Source organism: Chaetodon auriga, chromosome 15, assembly GCF_051107435.1.
Source record: "Chaetodon auriga isolate fChaAug3 chromosome 15, fChaAug3.hap1, whole genome shotgun sequence".
In the NCBI taxonomy this organism is placed as follows: Eukaryota; Metazoa; Chordata; class Actinopteri; order Chaetodontiformes; family Chaetodontidae; genus Chaetodon; species Chaetodon auriga.
This window is the reverse complement of record NC_135088.1, coordinates 9,746,731-9,758,673: the sequence shown is the minus strand read 5'-3', so window position 1 is coordinate 9,758,673 and position 11,943 is coordinate 9,746,731. Positions and strand designations below refer to the sequence as shown.

Below are 11,943 nucleotides of genomic sequence, written 5' to 3'. Positions count from 1 at the left end.
TATAGCTGATTGTATTTCCTCTGCAGCAGCTGATACTGTAGCTGCTGCTGTGACCGCTTGCACCTGTCACTGCACGTCAGGCCTCACACACACACACACACACACACACACACACACACACACACACACACACACTTTAACTTTAATGCAAACAGAAGTCTTCATGACTAACTTGGATGACTGAATAAGCACAGAAAGCCTCTGTCTTATGGGCTTACTTCAAAAGGTTGTAGTGTGAGGAGACTCACATTTCGACGTGTCGACAAAGAGCCTTTTGAGGCAAAGTCTGGAAAAATTGCCAGAGTTATGGACATTTCTTATTTGCCTTGCGAGAAACTATGACTGTCTTTGAAATTGGATTTTTTGACGTTCAGCTTGGTCAACAGCGTGCAGCTCGTTGTCTGTCAGGCTGATTTTTTTAACTGGCTGCACAACAAATCACCATTTCCATTATGGACTGCCAGTGAGAACCAGTGCTAAGATGAAAACTTGTCTTGCTGTAGTTGGCAGCCTTTAAAGGAAGGATTAGATTAGCACCCAGTCTAATAAACTGTGCATCCACTGTTTTCACAAGAAGAACTGTCAGAGGCATCAAAATCTCCTGGACTTAGTAGTGTTTAGCAGAAATACTTTGAAACAATTTGACCATAAATTACATCATGAACTAAATGGGAATGCCTTTTTGTCCAAATAACCTCATATTCCCCCAACATTGTTTGTTAGAAGGCAAGCTGTGGCTAATAGGCCACCACAAGCTAATATTAAACTGTAGTCTTATTTGTCGGCTGTTATGTTAAGCACGTCTTCCTCATTTCATTATTTTTCTGTCTCTTTTTGACAGCCTGTCCCCCTGTGCTCACACACCCATCCACCCACGCACACACAAGCAGCACATTGAAATGATGCAGTTTTCAAACTTCATTCTTTTACTCACAAACGCATACAGCAGCGTATGAATAAATATTTACAGAGAGGAGATGACATTCATGTGAGTCTGATGGAGGTAGAAAATAAAATCCGCTCCTCTGGTGCTACACTGAAAACTGCCCTTTATTTTCAACAATGATGTAGGTTTGTCTCAGTATCCCGAGATAGACACACAGATATGACATAGAATTACACATTTTTTTGAGTGTAGTTTCAGTGCTGCTTAAAGCAACATTATGCAAGAACTGGTATATTTTTCTTTTGTTTTTTTTACAATTTAGCACCCCTAAAGTTTCTTAGTGCAATTCACTCATACACCACTGTCATAAATATGGACAGCTGCACATGCATTTGTCATGATTGCATCACATATGATCAAAAACTAGCATGCCAGCATCTTTACTAGCACAGCCAAACATCAAGCAAGTGCAACAACACAAGACGTAGCAAGTCAGCTGATGTTACTGGTCCAACAGCAGGAAGGTCAGCTCCGCATTTGTCTTGCAGCGTTTTATTTTGTGACGTTTACTCTTGCCTCTTTGCCCAGTCAGTCTACCCTTTTCTCTTGGCTTCCTCTCTCAACTGTCCTCTTCTGTCTTTTTGTCTCTGCAATGATGTCCGTAGAGGCTGCTGAGCCTCGTTCTGGTGCCCATCTTGGCTCCACTCCCTGCTGGTTCCCCACCACCTGTGCCTGAAAATCTCACCCTCCCGGTGGTACAAAGCTCCTGTGCACCCCTCTGGTAATCTGAGCTCCCACTCTGGTACAGGCAGAGTCAGGTAGCTTCATGGCTAACTGAGCTAACTAGTTAGTGGCAGCTACAACGCTTGCTTTAGCAACAAGTAAAGATATCTGTCTACGAAGAACCTCCATAAATCACCAAGAGTTGAGGCAGAGCAGTGGAGGACATCAGAGGAAAAAATGATTTTTTTTTCCATAAAATACACTCAATTTCCACCAAAGTCAATGACGAACTGTAGTTGGTGTCATCTCAATAAAGACATATCCGCATTTGACAAATGAGTTTGTAGAGATTAGCCAAAATGTCAAGGCTAAACCGGAATGGTTTCAGAGATTGCAGTTGGTGCGTGACACATTGCTCTTCTCACAGGAGATCGTACCTGACAACCAAAGTTACACAGTGCAACAACAGGCGTTTGGAGTGCAGAGTGGGTATGAAAGAGGCGCCATCAGAGTACCATCCGAATGCTTTTGAAGCAGTTATTTTAAGGTACAGTAACAGTAACATAATGTTGCTTTAAACTGTGTGACCTTACGTCCACACGGACAAACAAACGTGATACAAAATTTGAAATAAAAACCAAAACTTCAGTATTTTGCCACTTGTCGTTACACACATACACATTACGGTAAATTACAAATATTCAATGGCATGTGTCAAGCTTTGAAATGCACAAACAGCTAACAATCACATCACAAGTACACAAAACATACACACACACACACACACACACACACACACACACACACACACACACACACACGTGCAGTACACAATACCCTCAATACCTTGTTCAGGTGTAATTAACCAAAAAATGAAATAATTACCTATACATATAAAAGCAAGGATGGGGAGATCATTTTCAAAATGTTATTTGTCCACTTAGTCCCCACAGATAAACTGTATATGGCTACCTTATCATTATCACTTTTAATTCCCTTCAAATATGTGTAATGTGACTGCTATGTTTTTACAGTGAATGTTAACGGATGATGTTATGGAAATACATCCCAGAGCATGAAAATTATCTCCCCGGCGCAGTCTGACAGATTACAATGTTCTTAGTATAACAGAGCTAGAGCAGACAGGATAAAAGGAAAAGAGTGGGTCGACGCTGATGTTTGGACAGAGGGGGGAATAGTTCCAGCGAATACGTGATGAAAGAAAGCAAACACAGAGAAAGAAGGAGCAGTTATGATAGTCACAAGTTTGGGTCTCAGATGTTTATCTGATCTACAAATATACACCAGTAAATGACTTTGGACCAGCTATGAGGTTTATCAGGAAGGAATGAAAATAGGCGGACTTGATAATCTGAGGAGGTTATTATTATTATTATGAGACCTGCCGTTTCATATAAGACTTTTAGCCACAGGGCGAACAAATGTGTTATTTTTTTTTATCTCTGCTTCATGGAGGTTTTATCCGGCTTCTGCTTTTGTTGCCAGCAGACAAGGTTATTAGCACTGCTTTGCAGGTTTACATAGAAACTGAAGTGTTTCCTCAGCAAGATTATATCTAAATGTTCATTATAATTCAGCTTAAAGACCCTAAAAACTGACCTTTTTCCAACAGCTTCTTTATATTGGAGTTTTCTATATAGGTGCGTGATATCACTTCCGTAGACTAATCAGTATTTCTTGATGTTTGAATCAAAATCTGATGACTTATTGTCGGGTTGTTACTGTCACCGTCACCAAACACTCACACAGTCCTTTGATTGTTGCTCATTTTCTTGAATGTTTTATAGGTTAGACAAATATAAGACAAGTTTTCAGGGGCTTTAAGCAAACACAGACGAACATTTTCTCTTATGAATCTCATCTAGGTTGATCAGTCAGACAAAACTGCTTTAATCCTCTCTTTTGTGCAATACGCTGCTACACATTCACAACTGCTTATACCTGCAGTCCAGTACATACATTCTGAATCTTCTACCATTGGTGAAGCAGTCGGTGCTATAATATTTTTGCATAATGACCTTTTAGTTGTGGGGAGTCTGAGTTGCCTCTTCCCAGCCTGAAAGCATGCAGAAACTTGAACAACCAACCTTCCTACAAATGTCTGACTTTCCTATGCTTATGAGCAACTTCAGTTTTTTGATTTTCCTATTTGACTGCTTTCAGCGAAGAGGCATTTTGGAATGCATGAGCATGCCTGATATTTTGATTATCGAACAATCATTAAAGCCTGTATTTCCTGTATTTCAGTAGTAGTAGTAGAAGTAATTCATATGCAGTCCATTATAATATCACATTTCTCTTATGCATCTTCCAATAATAGTCCTGTTGTAAGTTCCAGTTTGGTGAAGCTCACAATGTTTGGTTTCACTTTGCTACTGCATGTTGTTTTATTAGCATTAATTTGAGCTATTTTAGTATTTTTGCATCGTGTTGTTGACAGTGATGCGCTTACAATTCAACCTTACTGTCTCACAAAGTTGCATTACGATGTCTTGAAAATTACCTTAAAGACTTAAGCCAGGCTGTGTAGCTGCCGTTGTGGTTTACACTGTTGTTAGGGAAACTGCAGCAGCATAGAGGAAGTGATCACAAGTAGAATTTCAATAACATTGACTGAAATACACCTTACACAATATTAACACTGGAAGTGACATCCTCAAAAAAGACCAAAAAGTTGAGTCAATCTAGATGAAAAGCAAATATCTTGAGCTTCATCAAACTGATGTTTACTGCACTGCTATGCGCACACAATGTAAAGTCTAATATCCTAATTGGTCAAGCAATAGAAGCCTGATTTTCCTTATAGCTCCCATTAGCAGAACTATTAGCTTGCCAGTTTGTCAGGGAACCGGGAGCTACTTCTAAAACCTCGTCAGAGCAAGAAGGTGGAGGAGCCAGAGTTAGTGAGCTGTCTCGAATGGAGCTCTCTAAACTGCCCGTCCACCCTGATCTCTTCTGAACGGCCAGCCCCCTAACACCATTCGGGTCTGAGTTACCATTCATCCTACCTGTGGACTTGGAGTAACAATCTCTCTCCCTGCACCAACACCATCCTCTCCTCCCTCCCCAGTTCCCCTGTTTGCCCCTCAAACAAAGTATCTCCTGAAAGGCGTGCCTGAAGTCGGGGCTGCGGCAGTAGATGAGCGGGTTGAACGCTGAGTTGGAGTATCCAAGCCAGTTGAGGAGTCTGAAGAGCAGCTTAATGTCACCCAATTTGAGGAAGGTCATGAGGATGTTGAGGATGAAGAAGGGTAGCCAACACAAAGTGAAGGTTCCCATAATGATCCCCAGAGTTTTCACAGCCTTGTGCTCCTTAAGACAAAACTTGAGACGCTTTGTGGCAGAGTATTTTCCTTCCCCTTTTTCTGTCCTTGCTCTGCTCTCTCCTAACTTCTCCTCTTGACCAGTGTCTGTACCTCCTGTTTTCTGCATGTTTAGTCTTTCCTCCCCTTCTTGTTCTCTCACCTCAGTTCCTGCCGTGAGTGTATTCATAGCAGGACTATCGTTGGGATAAGTCAGCTGTGCAGTGTAATGCAAGTTATAAAAGTGCCTCTCCCTCCCTCTGATCTTCTCCAGCTGTTTCTGAGCCTCTTGGAAGACCCGGCTGTACAGGAAAATCATCACCACCAGCGGCAGGTAGAAGGACACAATTGAGGACGACACTGCGTACGCTGCATTGGTGTTGAAATCACAGCAGTACTGGTCCCTCAAGCACCGGCGAGCTTCATCATCACTTGACACCCACAACTTGAGATGGATGGGCAGGAAGGAGATGAGGGAGGCCACTGCCCAAACCCCAAGGACCACTGCAAAGGCACGGCCCCTGGTCAGCAGGAGACAAGAGAGTGCACATAAGTGAAGGATACTGTAAAGAGGGTGAAACAGATAGGTGAGAATTATTGCACTGATTTACTTTTAAGTTGTAATAGAGGTGCTCTAAAAGCAACATGATAGGCACTGTTTGGTGGTGGTGAGTTGTAGGCTACAGGGGGTGTTTCTCTCTAACATCATACCCCAGGACATTACCATGCTGAGTAACGGGAGGGGAAAGTTATGAGTGCACTGCTTTATGGATTCAAATTCTCACTTTCTACAAACTTTCCAGCACGTTGGAAATCAAACCATACCTCAAACAGTGATGTCACTACAGGTGTTTTCTATCTACTGTCAAAGGCAAAATCTGTTATGACATCACTGGTAGGGATGTGGCGAGATGTACGACATGCTGGAAAGTTTGAATATGTAAAAAATGGTGCAGCAGCACCTTTGTGAGTCATTATTGATTTACCCAATAAAGATTGAATTCATTTAGCAACCCAGGGCTGAAACTGTGAAAAGCTGGTTGATTTTGTGCTGTTATACATTTAGTAAGATTTGCTTTTGATTGAAAGTTTCTTAACTGAAATCATTATTTTAATTCAAACCCACACAACCAGAGCAAAATGTCTTGGTCATACCTGGTGAGTAGTGTTGGGTAGCGGAGTGGCGAGGTGATGGCGAGGTAGCGGTCCAGAGCAATCACACACAGGGTTTCTATACTGGCTGTCACACACAGCACGTCAGCTGCTGTCCAGAATTCACACATGAAGTTTCCAAACTGCCACGTTCCCACCAGGATGTAGCTGGAGCCAAAAGGGACCACAACCAAACCCATGATGAGGTCAGCAATAGACAGCGAGGCAATGAAGAGGTTGGTGACTGTCTGGAGCCGCTGGAACCGCAGGATGGCTGTGATCACCAGCACGTTACCTGGGTGGAGGAAAGAGCAACGTAACTGAAAGAGACATTTGGATAAATCAGATGTAAAAATATTCCAGTGTTGATCCTCCAATTAGTTGATTCAACAAACCATCAACTCACTGAAATGATGAAATGTTCTGTAACCTACCAAAAACTATAGCCAGAACCAGGATAGCCATTGCAACACCCAGCAGCACGAGCTCTGCGTCACTGTACTCCGAAGACCTCGTTGGCCAGTCAGAGACCAGGGAGGAGTTGCTGTGCTTTGATTGGTTAGCCAGTGCTGAGACAACACTCCCATGTTCCATGATCTACAGTCAGAACACAAAGAACAACACAGCTTTGTTCACAATGGATTAAGCCGCTCAGGAGAGCTCAGGAGTAGAGTCCAGTTTCCCTGCCTGCTTTCTTACTGGGATGAACACACAAGGTCTTTCACAGAGGAAGTTATATGTCCCTTAATGTTATCATGAGTTCATCAAGTTCAGTGGTCGTCATGCGTTTCAGTCTCTCTCCCCCAGGGTTAACATATACATGAATGTGATATCAGGTGTGTCCTGCTGGGATGTAATGGCATGCACTATATGTTTCTCATGTCCATATCGCTACCATTTACCTCCATTTTCAGTCAATTCACGATGAACAAATTACTATGTTTTTTAAAATTAGCTTGGGGGCATGTTTACTGTTTTTATGATAGGATCAATCAATCAATCAATCAAACTTTATTTGTATAGCACCTTTCATACATAAAAATGCAACACAAGGTGCTTGACAAAGGATAAAAACATGATAATAGAAAATAGAACACAACCACACAGACACACACAAATACATACACCCACCAACATGGCATGAAGTGGCAGGAAATGCGGGGAGAGTAAGGAATGGAAGAATGACATGTAAAAAAGTCTTGAAGCATAATCAAGTTAAACTGTGAATACATATTTTAACAGAGTTTACATTTGGCTTCTTGGCTCTGTCCTCATCACTGTCTGCAAGCATACGCCAAGCCTACAGGTGTGGATGGATGTTTGGAAAGTGCTGGGGCTTGTGAAGTGCTATATGAGCTACATCAGTTTATGTGGTATGTGGTGTTTGCAAAAGAGCAGCAGCACTATTGGCAAAGTCTTATTGCACCTCATTGCTGTGAGTACATTGGACATATGCTGCAGAAGAATACGTGAATGCGGTAGCACAAACCTTTTGATATCATATGCATTTTTATTACTCAGCAGCTTTTTTTTAGTAATTTTACACAGGATGTGGAGAAAACAAGACATTAGGCAACATGTATGCAACTGTTATTGATACAGAGTGACAGCAGACATCTGCACTGGGTTGCACCAGCTATGCGTAAGTTCAAACGTAGCCTAGTTTGGACATAATTTCTAATTTAGGATGGAGATTTTGCGCTACCAACATTTTAAGGGTTCCACCGGCTGAAATTGTTACAAAGAAGGCACAGGTTCTCCCTAAAATGACGTTTGGCATGGAGCATCATTTTGAAAGATGGGATAACTTGGAGGATGTAGGAGGAAATGACACAGTTTGCATTGCAAAATGTTCAAAGATGATTGGGCAGGAAAGACAACATGACAGTTCTTTAACATTAAGAGAGTGCTTTTCACTGAATGGCTACAGGAAGTGAAAACACAATAAGTAGTACTTAAGATGAAACTTACTTTTCTGTGGTGCTACGAAACATCTACATAGCTTTCACATCAAACTAGCTAGTTTTAATCTTTAGTGTGGCCTTTGCACCCTAACTTAAAAGAGAACTTATGTAGCTGGTGCGACGGGCCGCTGGTGATGCCTGTTGACTGTTAGGGGATGCTCCTGTCAGAGGATGGCCCTGGACGTACTGCGATGTAAGCAAAGGTTTAGGATCGTAAGTCATCCTTCAAAAGATCAGACTGTCTGAGCTGCACTCTACAGGTTTGCTGCACAGGTGTTTTGCTCTTTTACTTACAGGCAACAAGGAACACATGTTCTGATTTTTTATAATTCACCTCTGACTACCTCTAGAGGTTGTTTGGTTAGCTGGATCTCCTGCATGTGCACTTGGATTAATATGCATGTTGGTGTTATTCCAACACAATCCAAACACTCACAACACATGTTAATGCCAGCAGAGAGATGCACTGAAGTGTTTACCCAGTTCTGCCGTGGTCAGTGAGTGAAGTGTTGCATACTGGGATGCATTTTAAAACCCAGGGTGGACCACGACAAGATTATTTATTTATGATGGTCATTTTGCAAATGGAATAAATTGCTGCCATACTTAAACAAAGACTTACAGTGTTGTTACGTTACTATAGTAATACAGCACATTAATCATCGGTGTTAGTTTAATTATGTTGTATATGTCGCACTTTTATTTAGAGAACACAGAGGTGCTGGAGTGTGGGGCTTGTAATGGATCTGCTGCAAAATTAGCTGCAGATTTTGAAAATCAATCTTTCATTAGTGACGCATAGAAGGTTGTTTCAGCTGTAATGAAAGGTGCACAGCTCAGTCTGCCCCTGAAAGGCTCTAATGCGTCAAACACAAACATGGATATAACCAAAGGGGTGATTTATTCATTTCTTCATGTTTCTAAAATGTTCAGTGCACTCGTTGCTTTCTTCATGAAGCTCGACCGTGCCACCCTTTACACTGATGACCTTTTAACGGTGCCTTGTAACTGTTCACTCCCCCCAGTGATCAGATCAATAATCAAAGCGGCTACCTGAACTAATGCATGGCCAGGCTTGAGAAAGAGGCTCTGCTCTCTCTCCTCTTCCTCCTGCATGAGCTGTTCAAACAGTTACAGACACATACAAAGAAACTTGACCAACACTCTGAGGTCAATAATCAAATACAAAAGATTTACTGAGACGTAATATCCCAATATTTGGGCAGAGATAGCTTAGTTTTGGTAATTACACTGAGCACTCAAACACACAAAAGTGCACACAATAGTGCACGCACAAACACACAGACACAAGCGCACGTGCTAACACAAAAATACACATTCAACACTCAGCCTTTGGAGCGCTCAGTAGAATAAACTGACAATCGTAGACCAAACTGTGAGGGAAGAGGGATGTCTTTGTGCACTTTGTGAAAAGCACACATTTCTAATAACAACTGAGTCATAAAACATTTTAACGTCCTCATAAAATAAACCACATATGCTAAAGATGAAAGCTAGTTTGGATTTGGATAGTTTGATTCACTGATTATGAGAAACACCCTCACACTGCAAGAATCTGACTTATTTCTGCTGAATTAGGTTTGGTCCGAGGTCTTATTTCTGTGGTAGCTGTTAGAATATAAAGAAAAGAGAATTAGACTGATGCTTTGTAGATATTTCAGCACACGAGCAATAAACGCAAAATCAATTGATCATACAGAAAGCTTCAATTAGACCTCAGTTATGACTCAGTTCAACAAGTTTATTTACCTTGACGCATTTGAATCCTTTTACCATGTTGAAACTATACAAAATGGTAGAGTACCTCAAGAAAAACTTGCTGGTTGTTAATGGCGCTGAGCTGACCCCAACCCATTTCATTTAACACTTTTAATACTTTAACAACTCTGAAATGTTTGAATGATTAGACACTTGTGTAAAACTGGTTCTTAAAAAATCCATGGTGTCATCATGAGTAAATGTTTTTAAAATACAGTGTGTTTAAGTATGTGTATGTGTGTGAATACGTATATGTATGTATGTATATATGCGCACTCACTTGCACACAGTGTACGCACGAAGCATATGTGCGTAAACCAGCTTTAAATCAGACTTAGTTTTCCTACCTTCCGGGCTCTGCACTCTGCTTTACAATCCAGAGATTTGATAATCCAGACGCTTTTACATCCCCAACACAAAGTATCATTATAATGAGTTTGTCAGCAGCTTTTTGGTGTTTCTCCTTCTTCTTCTGCTGAGCAATGAATGTCTGGTTTTGTGTGTGACACACACACTCTGCCTCGCGCTCTCTTTCCAGTACACACTCATGTATAAACACACTCTTTCAGCCCTCAACCACACTTGCCCTTTTGAAGCAGCTGAGCCCGTCACCCTTTTTTATAAGCAAGCCCCCGTGACATCACAGCAGGACAGTAGCCTATCAGAGGACAAGGAATGGCTTGTAGTGTATATCGTGTGTCTGCAGTGCACTAACAGCTCGACAGCACCCAGTGTCCTCTGGGGAACAGTAGTTTTTTAACCTTTGTTTATTCAAGGAAGGCTTTCTGAGCTCTTTTCAGCACCACCCTCCTTCACATTCACACATGCTGGTCTGCAAAACCGCAGACTTCTGTTTTTGGCTGCTGGGTAACTGCACTACTGCTGCTGAAAACATGACAGCAGCAGACTTCAACCTGGTTGCTCAGATGTGCTCTACTTTCAAATACAACTGTTGCATTTCTAGTTACAGAAACAACTCAGCTCAGGTTAGGTCCAGGTTGTCATAGTTGTATAATTTGGGGGTTACATTTCTTGTTTTATGTGATTAATAGAATATAAAGTATATGTAGATTGTATAAGAGGCAGTCACAGCTAAGCAGCCACTCCCCTACCTACCTGTAGTCTGACATTAGTTTAAATTGGATTGAAGTGACTCTACTGTACTCTACTAAAAACTGAAGCCCCGTGTTTTGTACACTGGTAACTCAGTTAGGTTGATTTGATTATTGATGATTTGACTCAAGCCTGGATTGTTTAAGATGTCGTCAGAGGAACAAATCTTTAAGCTCAAACCTGCCAAAGTGCAGGCTGATTCACATTTAACTATATCATGTCTCTCCAATAATGTTAGCATGCATGGTGACATTTGGAGTCAAATTCCTGATTGGGGTCTTGTTGGTTGGTGCCATTCACTAACACTGAGGAGGAAGCATCAAACATGGCATTCAATATAATGAAAGTAACTCAAGTTTGACATTGGAAGGCTATTAAATGTGAGTTTAAACATGTACAACTGAAATCTCCAGTGTACCTACACTGAGAAAGGACATTACAGCGAAGAAGAGACGTTTTGTGTCTGGTTGAACTTTGCAGATTAATAATATTTGCATATTCATAGATTTGGGATTTCTCATTGAGGAGAGGGGAGAGTTGTGTAGTGTGCAGTCAGTAGGGGAGGGTAAGGCAAGTGGTATTCAATTGGTTGCAATCTGCAACCTCATAGCCAGATGATACCAAATCCTACACACTGAACCTTTAAGGACCATACATTTAGTACTATTATGTGTAGATTTTTAAATATTTTGGCACCCCAAGTGGAATTTGGGGTTCTACAAAAGCACTGTAGTTGACAACTGTTGGGACACAGAGTTGAAGGGGCTGAAAGCAACACTGCACAAGTGCTCTCTGTGATTTGGGGTCTATTCTACATGCAAAAATGGGTTCATCAGAATGATTTAAAAGATGCTATACAACCCTCAGTGTAAGTTTCAGGCAGGCCACTCAGCTGGATCCTGAATCAACTCCACCAGACCATCAGGGGTTCCACAAGGCTCAGTTCTGGGGCCCCCTCCCAACACCTAGTGGTTCTTGTCCCTTGTGCTGGCCTACAGGGCAG

The 11,943-nt window shown here is 41.6% G+C and overlaps 1 protein-coding gene across 2 annotated transcripts; it reads right to left on the bottom strand.

Moving 5' to 3' along the window:
• Positions 1–2,398: 2,398 nt before the first annotated feature.
• Positions 2,399–10,398, bottom strand: LOC143333283 (beta-2 adrenergic receptor-like). 2 transcript variants are annotated; one of them, XM_076751321.1, is made up of 4 exons: positions 10,175–10,398; positions 6,519–6,681; positions 6,088–6,379; positions 2,399–5,453 (listed from the first exon to the last, which is right to left on the bottom strand). In XM_076751321.1, the coding sequence occupies exons 2-4, from the start codon at positions 6,676–6,678 to the stop codon at positions 4,406–4,408; spliced, it is 1,500 nt and encodes a 499-aa protein (XP_076607436.1). In that variant the 5' UTR covers positions 6,679–6,681; positions 10,175–10,398; the 3' UTR covers positions 2,399–4,405. The 2 variants fall into 2 exon arrangements, with proteins under 2 accessions (XP_076607436.1, XP_076607435.1); XM_076751320.1 differs by lacking the exon at positions 10,175–10,398 and adding an exon at positions 9,102–9,546.
• Positions 10,399–11,943: the final 1,545 nt, after the last annotated feature.